Here is a 17921-nt window from a genome sequence, read left to right on the forward strand (position 1 = left end):
CTCGTACTAGTATTCATTTATATCGATAGTATTGCCACTTGCTAATGGTATATATTACGACTGATTTTCGAGACCATGATAGCGTCCAGCGAACGAGTACGCAACAACACTATCTTCTTCTTTTGATTTATGGAACAACACTATTCTATATTTGTTTATCGTGTTACTTGACTTTGACGTATGGTTGACGTTTAAAGTTTGTGTGTTTGGGGATTTTTAAAGATTTTAATTTGTCCTAAAAGCTTCTATTTTCTAACTTAAATAACATTAAGTTATTAAAACAAAGTACTACACACCCGTCTAATCATGGCAAATTTTACTACCGACGGTAAAATATGTATTGAAAGGGAAATAGATGCAGGCAAGGTTGAGCTCGAAACTAATGACCTTAACGAGCGTTTTAAAATACTTGAAACATGTAAATGGATCACCGAAAATAATTTTAACAAGGTACACAATCATCGTAATTTATATTTATTACAGAATCAAAAGTTTAAAGCTTTCATACTCGCTAAAGACCACCTATCCACGTTGAAACAGCAAGGTTTGTCTATGCTCTAGAACTTTTTTTTCCTATGAGAGAATAGATCTGTTTCGGGCAGTGGGACATTGACTGAGTTTCATAGGCTGACGATGATTTTACACTTAATAAATATTAAATATCTACACATATTCACATTTACTTGTATTTTAAAGACTAATAGATATTTAATAGATAATAAAAACATAAAATATAAGAATTTGTATCACATGAGACGAGCCACTAAACTGCCAAGAGAATTGAGAAATCTTTCATATGAGCGAAGGCTTGCAAACCTGGGACTCAGCACCCTCAAAAGTAGGCGAGAAAGAGACAATCTCATTGAAACTTATAAAATATTAAATAAGTATTACAACATTCCGAATTTTGAGGAACTATTTTCAAAAAAGAGTAACCCCAGATTAAGGGGCTATGCTCTCAAACTTGAATATCAGCAGGCATCGTCTAATCCTTCCAAGCACTTTATCAGCAATAGAGTTATACAAATGTGGAATGCCTTGCCTGAAGATGTAGTGACTGCAGAATCACTGAATCAGTTTAAGAATAGACTGGATAAACATCAAAAAGACAAAGAGCGCAAGAAATGATATTTTTTCCTTGTGGTATACCCAATCAGCCTCTAACGCCTCAAGGTTTTTTTTTATTCAATTACAAGTTAATCTTTAACTACAATATCACCTGGTGTTCAGTGATTATGCAGTCTAAGATGACAGGCCAACCTGTTTGGAATATGGCAGTTATATCTCCTGGCCCCCACTTAATTACCCCCCCCCACAGTGGTAAACTTGCAGCGAACCATACAGAGCTTATTGTAATCTCAGGTGTGTCTTCAATTTCCTGATGAGCTGCTTGGTGTAAGTGCAGATATTTATGAGGAAATAAGAAATAGGACTTCTGCTGACTTGTACATACTTGGGGACACATCTTATGCAAGGTATACTAGTATTAGTCAATTATTTATTAAAAGTCAAAGACAAATATTATTTAATCTATATGGCCCATGTGTATGTTACATAAAAAATGTATACATGGTAGATAGATAAAGGTGGATAAAGCTACATTTGTAAACTTAGAACTAAAGCTACAATCTTTCTAAATTTGCCCTGGGCTAAGAACACAACAAACTAGCTGAGTGTTTCTTTTGTTATCACCATCTCACATTATTATGTAGGGCTATCAAAAAGTAATCATTAGCTACTTTATGATATTGATTGGTACCTACCTCTTTTTTAAGGTATTGAAAGGGTATTATTTTATTATTATTTATAGAGGGGACGCCTGCCAGTGCCAGACGGGTGATCAGTCCTCTGTAAGGACTATTCCACCCTATTCCCCATGTTGGGACACAGGTTTACTGGTGTCCCGGCAGCATCCCCCCCTGCAACCTACCAGTCTCTTTTGTGAACCTCAGGATGTCCCCTATAGAGAGGTTTGCTAGGTCTTCTACACTAAAACTGTCCTTACCTTGTAGTTCCCATCTTACCATCGCGTACATGGGGCACTCAGCTATGAAATGAAAACTGGTTTCCATCTCGCCACACTCTGGGCAGGATGGATCGTCTGCAATTCTCATTATCGTTAGGTGTCTATTTAACAGGCAATGTCCTGTGGTTATGCCTGCTACCAGTGCTATATTGGTTCTGCTCCGTGACATTAGTTGTTTTGTCTTCTTCTTGTTGAATGACTTCAGAAACAATTTCGATTGCCTGTATTGCGTTGAATTGTTCCATCTTGTATTCGATTCTCTTTCCGTGATGCCTTCTATCACTCTTTTTGTGATGTTGTATGGAATGGGTAAACAAGGCTCAGGCCCGTAAAATTGGATGCTTGCGCCCATTCTTGCTAGCTCATCTGCTTTTTCATTGCCCCGATTTCCTTTATGGCCAGGAACCCAGGCAATCGACACTTTTGTTAACTCTGCTAGTGAATTTAATGTTTTTTTACATTCCTTTACCAGGGAAGAAGTGGTATCCTTCCTAGCAAGGGCCTTTAGTACAGCTTGACTGTGACTGTAAATGATAACTTCTTTGTTCCATGTATTTAGGGTTTCTAATAAGCTATTGGCACATGCCATGATGGCATATGTCTCGGCTTGGAAGACACTTGCATATTTGCCTAGACTTATTGTTTGTTCCTTTTCTGGAATGGTGCTGTTGTAGATACCAGCCCCACTGAGCTTTGTGGACTCCCGCCTAGATCCATCCGTATTGAAAGGGTATCAATTTGTATCATTTATGCAAGTTTTGTACATCTCGCATACAGGTAGCGTGTGTTGTTCATGCAAGCTTAGCAAGTGTTGTATATAGGGATTAAGTGTCGTTTATGCAATTTTTATATGTCTCTTATGTAGTAAGTGTCTTTTATGCAAGTTTAGCAAGTGCCGTATATAGGAAGCAAGTGCCGTGTATGCAAGTGCCGTACGTCTCGTATACAGGAAGCAAGTGTCGTTTATGCAAGTTTAGTACGTCTCGTATACAAGTCGGAAGTGTCTTTTATGCAAATTTAGTACTTCTCGCATACAGGTCGCAAGTGTATTTTATGCAACTTTAGTTCGTCTCGTATATAGGAAGCAAGTGTCGTTTATGCAAGTTTCGTACATCTCGTATACAGCTCGGAAGTGTCTTTTATGCAAGTTTAGTACGTCTCTTATACAGGAAGCAACTGTCACTTGTGCAAGTTCATTTTGCCTCGTAGGTATACAGGTCGCAAGTGTCTTTATGAAATACTATTAGTTCTTCTCGTATTAGAGATGTCCTAAACTCGCATAAAAGATATATTATAAAGATTTCAACAGTGGCGTGAACAGGGTTTTGTGTCCATAAAGAAGGAAGAACTATTTCGCTCAATAAAGTTACCTTTAAAACAAAGCCTATAATGAATATCTATGAATTATTGTTATATATGCAACTGTTGTATACTAAGGGGGTACTAAAACATGACTTGGTTTGATAATAGTATCACACAAATTTTCCAAAACCTAATGATCAACTGTGGCATACAAGTCTGTAACAAGTTTATATGCATATTATAATTGAAAAGAAGATTTTGTTCGAAGCCACTATGAAATTGATTACCTTACAGTATACAAAATTCTTTACACTATTTCAGCTGCTGCATAGACTCAGTTGCAGCAATGCATGTGCAGGGAGATGCAGTCATACATTACGGCCACACTTGCTTTACTAAAACTAACATACCAGTGTTCACTGTGCTGCCTAAAGAGTCGCTAAACATTGAAGTCACAAAAAAACTTCTACTAGAGAATTTCGACACAACTGAAAATAAGAAATTATGCTTATTTTACGGCGCTGAATATGAACACTGTAAAGGTATTTTAAACATTATTTTTATCGGCCTTCACTTCACAAAGTGTAGATGGCAATTTTTTTCTCATGTTGTCCTTTTATTAATCTGTTGGAAATATTGCTCCCTGACATTTTTTTTAATCCACTACAAGTTGGCCCTTGACTGCAATCTCAACCAGTGGTGGTGCTTTGCCAGTAGGGTGGTAACTAGCCACGGCCAAATCCTCACACCAGATGACTTCACTTCAACCACGTCCAAGGCACAGTCTCATCAGTCATCACAGAGAGGGGTGCAAAGTTTATGTTAGTTCATCATCATTATTGGCCCACTTCAGGGCACGGATCTCCTCGTAAAATGAAAAGGGGTTAAGGCCGTAGTCCACCACGCTGGCTCAGTACGGCTTGCTGGACATATTATAGTGCTATTTATTCACTGATAAATATCCACTGCCTGATCAGAAAAAACTGCCTAGCTGTTGCCTGCGCCTTCGATTGCGTTTGATTTTGTTTTTTTAATGTGGCGCTCAATTTAGTTGTAGTTCTAAAAAAAATTAAAGTATTCAGTATCGCTAAGCCTTAAATGAGGGGTTTGCTGCTGTCCGCTGAGGAGTTCTGTCCTCTATCTCCAACCACATTCAGATCTACACAAAGTATGGGCAAAATTAAACACATATTATAACCTCTATAGTACAAAAATAATTATTTAAATCGGTTATAATTTGTCGGAGTTGGTGTAAAATCGTCAAACACTTTATTCCCCTCTCCCAAAGGAACCGAGCTTAATGTCGGAATAAAAAGTATCCTATATTACTTCTAACACTTCCAAGAATATGTGTACAAAGTTTCATGAGGATCGGTTAGGTAGTTTTTGGGTGAAAGCGTAACAAACAAACTTATATTAACATTTATAATATTAGTAGGGATAGGGATATTAGAAGGGATAGTAAAGAAAATTTCTGTAGCCTTATAGTGAGTGTTACGAAAATTAAGCTTAATTTGCTATAGTCCGCGAAAAGGAGGAGAATCTGTATGGTGTAATTTATAATTTCTTCAATCCTTATACTCCACACCAAACAGATCTTCGGCGACACACGTTTCGCTCCGCATCCGCAGGACATGTTGCTTTTCGCGGACTATAGTAAATTAAGCTTAATTTTCATAACACACAATATATATTTCATAACACAACATGGATTTCCACAAAGTATCGCCTAAAAATTGTCTTATTTTCCTCGCATAGTTTTTTTTTGTTTAGACACACTATGTCAAGGAAAAATTGACGTACTTATAGAGCATAGATTTGCTTATTTTATACTTACAATGAAGGAAAACATAATCATTGCTAAGGTTACGGGGGAGATTGCAGTCCCCACTTATGCCTGTTTAATGTAGGACATTAAGTGACACACTAGTTTTCCACTTAACCATTAACTGTCATCACCCAATTTGTGTTAAAAACACCTACTTTGTTTTAGATGAAGTAATCTCATTCTACTTCCAGCAATACCCTGATTGCTATGTGTCTCAAATAGAAATAGAGGATATACCTAACAGATATTCAGGCAGAGTTATAAGAAATAAAAGAAATGATACTTTCTCACTGGAAGACATCAAAGATAGCACCTGTGTTTACATTGGAACAAGAGGGCAAACAGTTTTCAACTTTACTGTATCAATTCCAGGTAAACATAAAAAGTTACTCTTTATAAAGTTACTCTAGATAAAGTTAGCGACTACTAACTACTATGGAATGGACGTGAAGTATTACTTCTAACTACTATGTAATATAACATAATTTTTCAATAGTATTAAACAAAACTTGTACTGTTAATCAATCAATAATTGATGATTAAATGAGCTTACCTGTAAGTGAAATTCAATCATAATTATACGAAAGTGCCTTGTCCGAAGGGGATTAGTTAACCTAACTTATATATATTTATATAGATGTAGTCTCACATTTGAGGCGCCACCACTGAACACTATTTTGAGAAAACATTTCATAAATGTAGGGTAGATATTTCTTAATTTTCTTTGTGGGTAGGACGTACTTTTGCTCGTCGGTCCCCAATTGGGAGAACTCATTCCTTTTAGAGTTATGTAATAATATTTTCGGAACATCTCTAGGGTATCATGGGTGGGAGGGAATAACTAATCCCCTTCGGACAAGGCACTTTCGTATAATTATGATTGAATTTCACTTACAGGTAAGCTCATTTAATCATCAATTATACATCAGTGCCTTGTCCTCGTGGATTAGTTAACCTAACTTATATATATTTATATAGATGTAGACTTTTGGAGCTAGTTCCGAAAATATTTACTTACAATGAGGCTAGGTTAATGTTGTACTTAACCAGCTTCCATAAGTTACTTATGTAGGTAATACAAGGAAAAAAAAAATTAAACTTGACTGTATTTATGATAATAAAATTTTAATAATTTTTAGTTCCTCTTATAATAATTTTATCATTATGAATAAACCTTATTATTAAAAAAAAGGTTCAACAATGAATCAATAGCTAGTTAATCACCTGTATTTTCTTGAAAATAAAGTTTTTCTTATGTTAATTACCTTTATTGAAAAAAAAATTAAGTATTAACGCCTGTAATATTGCAATCAATCTATAATTATTGCTCTGGCTAGAGAGTTACATTCCTGATTTGAAATTGTACCTTTATTATAATATTTCCAAAACGTATTGGAATTTTGACTCCACCCAGCAGTTTTGCGAATTAGCTCAATACTAATTCCTGAACTATAAGCCTTTGAAGTAGACGCATGTCTAGTACTGTGGGCGGAGAAGATAGAAACATCGATACCAGCATCTCTTAGTGTGGTTTTGATCCAGCGACTTAATGTCTGGGTTGAGACAATCTTAAAAGGCTTCTTGAAACTTATAAATAAGTAACCCTGACTCCGCAAAGCTGCTGTTTTACTAAGGTAAGAAATAAGTGTGTGAGCAGGACACACAGCTGGCTTTTCTGGGAAAAAAGGTAAGTCTAATGCAGGTTGGTTTGAGCCTGGCCTAGATGACTTAATTAAATCTGGAATCTTAATAATTATTTTTGATGATGAAATTTCAATGTTGTTTACTATAATTTTTGATAATGTTTGTACCCGATGTGTTGTTGTAAGAGCTAACAATGTAACACATTTATATGACAGTTTCTTCAGAGATAAACTTTCATTAGGGTAATTTTTTGCTAAATAATCTAGAACTCTAGAAGTATCCCAGGTCACGTTGTATCTGGGAAGAGGAGGTCTTAATCTAAAGACGCCCTTGAAAAATCTTTCTATCCTATTATCTCTAGTTATATTTGAATCTAATATAAGTGATAACGCTGCTCTGCAGCTATTTAGGGTGCCATATTGACTTCCACCATTAAATAATGAAGTCAAAAAATTTTATACTTCTGGGACTGAAGCTTCAAACATATTAATTGAATACCTGGTACAGTGAACAAACCATTTCTTTATGGAAACGTCATACTGTTTGATGGAACTTTCTGCCAGAGATGCAAGCATTATGTTTACTGTTGCTAATGGGACGTCTCGTCGTAGTAACGACCGCCGTATAATATCCCGGCAACCAGGGTAAGGTTTTTCTGTACGTTCCATCTGCTAACAAGAGATATTTTTATATTTTCATGCGGTTTTAAAATTAATAAATTAGATATTAATAGTGATTGAAACAGGGGATACCAAGGTTGAGTCGGCCATCTAGGCACGACTACAATTCCCCTGGCTCTGTCAGTAATAATTTTTTGAAGACATCTTAGTATTATTGAAAAGGGTGGAAAAGCATAGAAATAGAATTCAGACCACTTCAGTGTGAAGGCATTAATTTGGAAGGCATCAGGATCCCTATGCCAAGATACGAATCGATTACACTTTTTATTAACGCGAGTCGCGAAAAGATCAATGTTAGGTTGACCGAAGGCATTGGTAATTTGATTAAAAGCGGAATCACTGAGTTCCCACTCAATATCTGGGTGGGTACGCCTTGATTCAGCATCAGCAATTGTATTGTCAGACGAACGTACATAATAGGCAAATATATAAACGTTGCGTAACTCGCACCATTGCCAAATATCTTTAGTTAACCTCGTTAGATGTGGGTATTGAATTCCCCCCATACGGTTAATGTAACTGATGGCAGTCGTGTTATCGATTCGTAATAGGATCTCACAATGTTGCAAATTGGCAGCAAAAATTTTAAGTGCGAAGAATGCCGCAAGTAGCTCCAGATAGTTAATATGTTGATTTCGTTCCTGTTCGGACCACTGCCCACTAGTTGATTCAGACCCGCACGCCGCACCCCATCCCGTAGTTGAGGCGTCAGAGTATATCTCTATTAAGTAATCTTCGCTTCTTATCTTGCGCACAGAACTGCCAAGATTTCTTAACCACCACGAAAAATCGCTATATAAAGACTCTGAAATATGGATAATCTTATTGTAATCTTTATGTCCTTGTAGTTTTAAGTATTTAAATCGCTCAAATTGTTTCGTGTATAGCCAGCCATATTCAATGGCTGGGCAGGCAGAGACCAATAAACCTATAATCCTTGCAAATGTTTTAATCTTACATTGGTGTAAATTCATAATCCTAAGTAGTTCTGTGCGAATACGTGTCCTCTTCTCCTTAGGTAAACAAATTTGTAATTTATGTGAATCAATTATAAATCCAAGAAATCTACAAGAAAAGGATGGAGTCAGATTACTTTTATCGTAATTTACTATGAATCCTAACGCAGTTAAAAGTTTAATAGTCATAGTTATATTTTTAGTACATTCATTAAAAGACCGGCCCATTAATAATAAATCGTCGAGATAAATAGTTGATATGTAACCAGCCAAACGTAATAATTGCACAACGGGTTTCATTATTTTTGTAAATATGTATGGGGCTGTATTAAGACCGAACGGTAGGACATTAAATTCATATATCCTTCCCTCAAACAAGAAACGAAGGTATTTTCTCGAATCAGGATGAATTTTTAATAAAAAATATGCATCCTTTAAATCAACTGTGGCCATGAATGTATCTATTGTTATTAATTTTATAACGGTTCTTAAATCTTCCAATTTAAAATGATGCGTTTTTATGTATCTATTCAAGCTCTTTAAGTTTAAAATAAGGCGATTTTTACCGTTAGGTTTAGGTATTAGGAATATACTCGATAAATATTGTGTTGCGCACGGTTCACATTGTGTTACCGCCCCAGATATAAGAAGGCTGCTAATTGCCGCGCTGTACGCAGCCCTTTCTGTAGCCGTGTATTTAGGAGTGATGGGAAGTACTTTCTGTGTAACCTTCTGTGTAAAGGTTAACTTATAACCTGTAATCCTAGAGAGAACAGACTGATCATCGGTTATTAGTGCCCATTGTTGGGCAAATAAGGAAAGGCGACCAGCGAATTTTACCTCGTTTAAAATCGGCGCGTGTTCCGTTGCTGATGCTGCTGCTGCTGCTGCCGCGACCCTTTCGATGAGTAGTCGGGCTTCTGCGCGTGAACAGGCGGGCGGCTCCTGGTTTGGGCCGGCTGCCTGCGCGCCGGCGGAGCTTTCCAGTTTAAACCTCTTGAGGTTGACGGTTGAGGTTGTGTTTTTCTCTTAATTACTGTTTTACTGTTAACGTCTTGAACCCTTATTTCTGTTCCCGACTTCGAGACTATCTTAGCAGTCTTTAAAGTCTCAGCTACATTTTTACCAAAAATATACTTATCTATTTTTGTTTGTGAAAGATGATCATTCACTTCTTTTTTGAGGCATGACGAGATAAAATATCTTCTTTTCATTGAGTCCGTGTATTGAATATCGCAAAGCATCCTTAATCCTTCCATAATGTCCTTTATTATTTTGCTATCTGCCTGATTTTGTATTTGTAAGTCCATTACTTGAGCGAAACAAGAAATGGCTGAAGCGATTTGTTTTTGTCTAGCTTCCATACCCTTATCGCGTTTTAACACGTGTTCCGTCAAGGCGGCCTTGATTTCAAGATTGAGTAACGGTGCCGCGATTTGCTTGCAGTTGCTAGGAATGAAATATTTTTTGTTTCGAAACAATTCCTTGCGCGCTTCCTTATCAAGACCTGCAGTGGCTATATGGATTAAGCGGTCGGCTAACGCCTTACGAATTTCTGAACTATATTCGGAAATGGATGTTGGGTCTTGTCCCAAAATTTCTATGATCTCGTCGGGCAGGTTCTCATTTTCCAGCGTAGGTACTTCTACGGGTTCCGGTACCTCATTAATAATTGCAACATCATCAGACGTTATAGGTACCTCAGGATGCGGTATGTCCATCTCCGCATTTTCCGTCGTAATTTCAACTTCTTCTATTGGACTGGGTGGCCTTGAGCAAACCACAATTTCCTCGCCTGAAAGCGGGTAATTTTATCTTTACAATTCCATCGAATTGTGCGGTCTTATAATTATTAAGAGTATGCATCAATTCCTTTGAAAAGATCGTACTCTAATGACTTTTGAACCATGAAAGGCTCCTGTGAGCCTATCGATGTTCATATCAAATGCTCTGTTGAGCGATATATATCATGATTTGGGTAAATAAATCCCAATTCTAATGTGAATTGTATAAAATCTTACCTTTATTATATTGTAGTATAAGGGACTCCGGTGATGACGAAGAGGTCGACGATTCTCTACGTGTACGTAATACGTCCAATTTTCGTTCCAATTTTCTTATTTTATAATTAATATAATCGACCTCACTGTCCTTAAACTTCCTTTTAGGCATTTTTTCGATAAATTTACGCGTAATATTTGAGAAGTGTTAGTGGTTGAGCACTAAAAACGTGAATGAGTTCTCCCAATTGGGGACCGACGAGCAAAAGTACGTCCTACCCACAAAGAAAATTAAGAAATATCTACCCTACATTTATGAAATGTTTTCTCAAAATAGTGTTCAGTGGTGGCGCCTCAAATGTGAGACTACATCTATATAAATATATATAAGTTAGGTTAACTAATCCACGAGGACAAGGCACTGATGTATAATATATATTATACTCTGTTGTCAAAACATATATATGTTAGTAGAAGCGTAGAAGCTTTTTGTGACATAGCTCGTCCAGGGAAGCACTGTTTGACGGCCGATCGGCGCAGTTTGCAGCGACCCTGCTTTCCGGGTCCAAGGCCGTAGGTCCGATTCCCACTACTGGAAAATGTTTGTGTGATGAGCATGAATGTTTTTTATATGTATATTCTAGGTATTTAGGTATATTATTTATAAAATATTCATTAGTCGTCTTTGTACCCATAACACAAGCTACGCTTCAAGTCGCGGCAAGTAAGTCTAGCGCTGAACGAAGCGTGGAGGGGATAGCTGCGCATGCGTACTGTCGCGCGGGCAATACAATAATTACTTTAATTAATAAATAGTATTTAGCCATTAATTAATAAAGTAATGATTATTATCCAATGAAAATGATATGTGTTTGTAATTATTATAGTTTAGAGTTTCGAGTTCCAAAGATTTCTTTTTATCTAGGCTATAATTTTTAACAAGTTTATGGTGAATAGAAAAATAAAAACATTCATGAAAACAACAACAAAAATTAATAGTAATTAGGTATAATTAAATTAAGTGTGCGAGGTGTTTTATAGGTACGGGAGACGGAATACGACTGGAGAGCCAATAAGCGCGTGCGAACAATATTCACACCCTCCCCGCAACCCTCTTACTCCCCCATGATACCTTATTTTCGACTTTCGCGCAATAACGGTCACCGCTAGACTTTCGTGCCGCTACTTATACTTTGGGACTAGATGGCGATGTGTGTATTGTCGTAGTATATTTATTTATTATTTATTACTGCTGCTATTGTTGCAAGCTGTTCCGGTCTGGGCGTGGTTGCCGTAATTCGTCTACGTCGAACTACGTCTCAAATCAATGGACACAGGGATGCATGTTGCACGATGCTTCTTGCATGCCCCTTAAAATGTTGCTCTGTTTATAGGCGTAGGGTTTTCCACTCACCATCACGTCGGCCTTCTGCTTGGTCTATCAATTGTTACTGTACGAAAAAAAAAACTTTTGTTAGTGAAAAAACCAATGCCAGTTTGTGGAATGGTTTACACCAATTTTTTACATGTCCCCTCATTCTATGCTCTGATGAAAAGCATTCTGTTCATGCTCACTATCTGATTAGGAACATTTTGCTTCTTTTAAATTAACAAATATTTCAGACTGGCTGATACCCGCGACTTCGTTCGCGTGGATTAGTAGGAAGTACATTTCCTTTTCCATAGCAAAGGTGACATAGATACCAAATTTCAAAGCTTAGCTCGTAAACAATTTTCAATTTTCCTTCGGGAACTACTTACTTAAGGAATCGAGGAAAAAGGTAGCCTATGTTCTTTTCCATTTCAATGGCTACATGCATGCCAAGATTTATCCAAATGTGTTTAGCCGTTTTTGCGTGATTGAGTAACAAACACCCACACATTCACATGTATAATGTTAGAAGGAATATTTGAAGCCATTCATTTCTCTTTTCACAGCTACTAAATGGTACTTACTAGACCCTGATGAAAATAGTATATCTAGTTTAGAAGAAACAACTTGGTCAAAAAGAAGGAGGTTTTTAGTGGAAAAGTGTAAAGACGCCAATGTTATTGGCATCCTGGTGTGCAAGCTCGCTGGGGAGCAAACTAAAGATATCATAAGCAGAATGAAACAACTGTGCAAAGTGAATGGCAAGAAAAGCTATATCATATCTGTTGGCAAGCCTAATGTTGCTAAACTAGCCAACTTTCCTGAGGTATGCAATAACTCGCTGCTTCGGTTTCTTCAAATGTTTTAAAGAAAAAACAACCCACTGCGGTTTGTTACTCACCAGCTGTTGCCCGCCGCTTTGTATACGGTTTTTTGGTTTTTCATGAATCCCGCGGGAAACGCACATTTCCCGGGGATAAAAAGCAGCCTATGTGTTACTCCAGAGTTAAATCTATCTCCTTTCCAGACAAATTGGTTCTGTAGTTTTTGCGTGAAGGAGTAACAAATATCTATCCATCCATCGATCAATATATACAACGTGTAAATGAAAACCGAAATAATACTCCAGTGGCACTAGAAGAACATTAGTTACTGTCTCTAAGACTAATGTCTGTGAAACAACTGCCATAGTAGATTACTGAAAGAAATCAGAAACAGCCCTAATATTTCATGCAATATTAAAATCAAGTGACAGGAGTACGCACGTATTAAAGTATTAAAGTGTAGCGTAGGTACTATGCACATTTCGGTCTCTTATCTTTAATAGAGCTGTCATAAGTGTAACACTTAGAATGTTTTGATTAGTTTGTATGGAAAAGTAAATATGCTTCTTTTGTTTTAATATATTTACAGGGTGATTACTTATTAAATATATTTACGCACCCTTCAACAGTATTTCGTAATTCCGTTACACGTTGTATATAATGTTTTTTTTTTTCAAGTTACGACTAGTATTAGTATGTATATAAATAGGATAGTTTTCTCTTGACGTTGAAACTTGTACTATGATGATTAAAATGATTATAAAAATTAAGCTTAACTTGCTATATTCCTCGAAAAGATTATTAATTTTCAAGCTATTTGTAATTATTTTTTTATTAATTATATATTTTTAATTTAATTAATTAATTTTCATAGAATTCCCCAAAGTAACACCGGCTTCTATCCAATATTTAGATTATAATCAAGCCATTAAGCATGGGAATACCAAGCAGTCTAGGCATTATACTTCTCCCCTACGAGGCCTGTTGCCCAGTTGTAGGATAATAATAAACATTTAATACTAACTAAATGAAAATTAAAATGTTGTTTCTTTATTCCAGATTGATATATACGTAATGATAGCATGTCCAGAAAATGATTTATACAGCAACAGAGACTTCTACAGACCTATAGTATACCCATTTGAACTAGAAGTAGCGCTGAATTCTAATAGAGAACCCTATTACAACTACCACATAACAGACTACGATGAACTTCTACCAGGAAAAAGGCACTACTGTGAAGTTAGCCACATAAAAGAGACCACAGATGTTAGTCTGATTACGGGAAATATAAGAGAAACTAAAATCCAAAGTGAAGAACATGTTGGTATGGAGTTGGTTGAAAAACAAAATTGGGCATTAGAAAGTATAGGTAGCAATCTACAAAGTAGATCTTGGACTGGTCTGGAACAAAAACTTGGGGAGACAGAAGTTACAAAGGCTGAAGAGGGACGGAAAGGGATACCACTCCAGTATAGTAATGAACCTGAATAATTTATAGATTTCATATGTTTTTAGCTTTTTACCATTTGATTGTCTAAAAAAATATGGGGAATAAAATTGTGTTCAAATAAAAGGTGTCAAAGGTTTCAATGGTTTGGTATTGACTACTATTAATTCATTAGACTAATTTTGTGTAAACAAATGTATAAATTGTGTACATGTAAAACATAGTAAAAAGATTTGTTTACAATATAATTTTAGAAGGGCCAATGTTCGAAGATATTGAAAGGAATATAATACTTGTTGTTAAAACATTCAAGAAACTATAGATAAGTAATACACCGTGGTATGCACTACAAAATCAGAATGAGCCACAATTATTTTAAATAATTTATTATTGATATTTTCATTATGATGCTGTAAACTTATAGCTAAACTAAATGGCCAGGTGTTTTATTTGTGCTCTTCTATACTAAAAGGAACAATGTGAATGGGATTACACTACTCTGACGTCTGTAGCCTTCTCTTATCAAACTCTATATCGTCAAGGTAAAACGGACATTTTCAAACATTGTCAAAAGCTCGAGCTTAAGTGTAGGCAAATTCTAACTTTAACGCAATAAAAATAAGATCCATTTTACTCTGATATTAAAGTATTTTCATACTCTGAAAAGATAAGTGTGCATGCATATTAGTACCAAATTGTCACATTAATAACTAATGTAGCATTAGTTACAATGAATACATTAGTTACATGTGACAATGAAGTTGTATGTAGAAATAAATAACTTCAGAATGTTGACATGCTTTTATTTTTTCTTACAATACCATTTTAAACATGAATGGGCATGTTCCAGACGATTTGTTTAAAAAATATTATAACTAACATTAATTTGCTATAACGTAATGCGATGACGTCACTCATAACGAATGACGTCGTCGCATCACGTTATAGCACGCATCGACCGCACTGTATGCTTCAAAGTAATGCGGATAACGTAAGCATCAGCTGCCGCGTTTTTTCGGCGCTTTCGGGAGTACTTATACAAACGTAATCACACATTTTGGTTCAGAGGATTCTGCGGTGACTTGAGCCACTCTTTCCTCAGCATTTGTTTGAGTTGTGACAGTCTCAGGGAGGGATTCTCTGCCTTTAACCTTGGTAAGGTGATTTCTTCAAAAGCTGTAAAGGCTGCCTTCAGGCGTTTTTCAGGATGCCTGTCTGCATCAGTCTTATCACTGGAACAAAATAGAGAAAAAAGGTATTCTAAATCTATTACTAAGCAATTTAGCTCTATTCATGTTTTGGTTGGTCTATATGAGAATTGAATATAGGTTAATATGCTCTAAAGAAACGTCATACGTTTGAGTACACTGGATGGATTGGAAACTAGACTGTTAATAATTTTATAATTTTATTAGTGTTTTTACCTACACATGGAGGAATTATCAATTTTTATAAATTTAAAATGCATATAAAAACTTTCGGAACCTGCGACTATAAGGCAATGGCGGCCTGTACGCTTTCCCAATTAAGCTACGGCTCCCCTACCGTCGATGCCGAAATTAGTATATGCATTTTAAATATATAAAGACTTTTAATAATCAATAGTGCTAATGTTTTTTTTCTAATTCAAATTCAAAAATTCTTTATTAAAGCCTATCACAGGCACTTTTAAAGCATTCATGCTGATGGTTCATATATGTTTCTATAATTTTGAGTTTGATGTTGATAACTACATTGTTAACCTAAACCTTAAACTAGGCTTCCAAACGCGCCTTGCTTTAGGAAGATCACAATCTCACAGTCAATTTATATTTATGAATGCAATGAGGTTAGATAAATTCATCCCCAAGCTTTTATATTGACTGTGTAATCCTTAATATTATTATAGGTTTTTGCTATAAGCTAACGTTTTATGAAAGATAGCTCTGGAACTTAGCACTTTTGGAAATCATGCAAGTTTTTCATTAGTATAGGTTCTATGTTTGGTAGCTATTTTAAAGAAAATGAGGACAATAGTGGACCAGTAGTTAAGCTAAACGGTAGAGACCATGTAATGTATACTCCAAACTGTTAACACATCCATATAAGAATGGAAAATAAAAAGGTTTTATTAAATTATGTGTGAAATTTAGCATATAAAATAAAGTTCATGTTTAAAAGTGTTTTGGCCTCATTGTAAAATTCCTAAATATTAATTATAACGATACAAATTTAATTTATTTTTATGTTACTTACGTCAGAATCGAGATAGCCTCATCAACACTCTGAGCCACTTCTCCATCAATCTGTAATCTGTTGAGATTTTCTACCAGTGGAGGCTCCTCCACCACCACTCTTGAGGGCTGTAAGGAAAAATAGTGTAGTAACTAAATGTGTTGGACACTTATTTGTAATGACAAGCTGTTGTTTGTAACACAACATAAACATATTGGCACAACCAAAATTAAATATATAAAATCAATAAATAACACACCAATTTGGCCAATTGGTATTTTATTATAGATAAACTTTTTTATAAGCAACAAATAAGTATAAAATTTTTAGTATCATTGTTTTTTTATGTTTTATCTTTGTAATCATTGAAATGATTACTATCATTCACCATTTAAATAAATAAAGGAAAATTAGTAAAACCCATATACAATATATGGGTTTTACTGATCTTAAATAATTTAAAAACTATTCAACCTCTTATTTACTCTTAACTATAAATTCCAATTATTTTGATAGCAACTGTGCTCTTAACAAAAGTCTTGAGGCCAAAAATATAGTAAGAATGCATGCACTTACAACAGGCTTCTCTGGTTCTGCTCGGATTGTCTTCTCTTTCATTTGTGTGATCTGTGCCCGGGTTATCTTTGTTGTTGGTGGAATAACTGCCGCCTTGCTTTTTATAGATTCCATCTCCTTCTCTAGAAGGGCCTTGGATTCTGCCTTCTTCTGAAGTTGCTCGAGACGCTTCTTTTCTTGCTCTTCCTGTTTTATTAATTTTTAAATAACAACATTCACAGTTTAAAAAATTTTGACCAAATTTATGTTTTACTATGTAAACTGTACTGTATTAAGGTTTAAAAGAAAAGAGCAATTTAATTTACAAAGTAAAAGAACATAGCTATTATTAATATTGGATATTGATATCAATATCCTTTTCCACACAGACAACCTTGTTATAATGTTCTTAGAGGACATGCTTATGAAAAAGAGGTTTGTGCACAATGGAATTGGCTCCACCTTTAAAGTATGATGCTTACTTAAACTGTAACCAAAAACTAAATACCAACTTTTTTTTGTTGCTTCTTTTTCAATCTATCATCATTGTCCTCCCACTCGGAGTCTTCTATCATTTTCTTCATTTTCTGATCTTTTTCCTGCTTCTCATTCTCCTTGCGCTGCCGAGCGGCAACCGCTTTGCTGTTTTCGCCTGCAAACTTCTTAGGCATTCTTACCTGAAAGTATTATTAATAAATGAATATTTTTTGAATCTCATTAAATGATGATAGGCTTACATTGTTTAAATTTGTTAAGATATACATTTCCGAAATATCTACGATATTTAGGCTAGTAAATTACTACAATATTAAAATACCTGGCAGATATGTCGTCAAATTATTATTATTTTATGGCCAATCGCAGCTACTGCTGTTCAATCGTTCAATAATTTAACTGAAATACCTAGATTTCCAGCAAAGACTCTTGAGATCTACCTACAGGAAATTTTCCTATTCACAATTCACAGCTGATGACTGCTGTCAAGTGTCAACGTCAACACTAACTTTATAAACTAAGCGTTGCGGCTGGGTACTGGCTATGAATGTTGAGACGATTTTAAAATTTAAACT

The 17921-nt window shown here is 35.6% G+C and overlaps 2 protein-coding genes across 3 annotated transcripts; one reads left to right on the forward strand and one right to left on the reverse strand.

Annotated features, from left to right (window-relative positions):
- Positions 1-177: 177 nt before the first annotated feature.
- On the forward strand, positions 178-14877 carry LOC120634782 (2-(3-amino-3-carboxypropyl)histidine synthase subunit 2). The gene is made up of 6 exons (XM_039905568.1): positions 178-450; positions 1363-1475; positions 3650-3870; positions 5322-5528; positions 12375-12634; positions 13692-14877. Exons 1-6 carry the CDS (start codon positions 307-309, stop codon positions 14124-14126), a joined length of 1380 nt encoding a protein of 459 aa, XP_039761502.1. The 5' UTR covers positions 178-306; the 3' UTR covers positions 14127-14877.
- On the reverse strand, positions 14869-17844 carry LOC120634790 (coiled-coil domain-containing protein 124). 2 transcript variants are annotated; one of them, XM_039905606.1, is made up of 5 exons: positions 17755-17844; positions 17364-17528; positions 16873-17058; positions 16318-16424; positions 14869-15314 (listed from the first exon to the last, which is right to left on the reverse strand). In XM_039905606.1, the coding sequence occupies exons 2-5, from the start codon at positions 17520-17522 to the stop codon at positions 15131-15133; spliced, it is 636 nt and encodes a 211-aa protein (XP_039761540.1). In that variant the 5' UTR covers positions 17523-17528; positions 17755-17844; the 3' UTR covers positions 14869-15130. The 2 variants fall into 2 exon arrangements, with proteins under 2 accessions (XP_039761540.1, XP_039761531.1); XM_039905597.1 differs by having other exon boundaries at positions 17669-17829.
- Between the last annotated feature and the right edge of the window lie 77 nt (positions 17845-17921).

The sequence above is a fragment of the Pararge aegeria genome, chromosome 2, assembly GCF_905163445.1.
Source record: "Pararge aegeria chromosome 2, ilParAegt1.1, whole genome shotgun sequence".
Lineage (NCBI taxonomy): Eukaryota > Metazoa > Arthropoda > Insecta > Lepidoptera > Nymphalidae > Pararge > Pararge aegeria.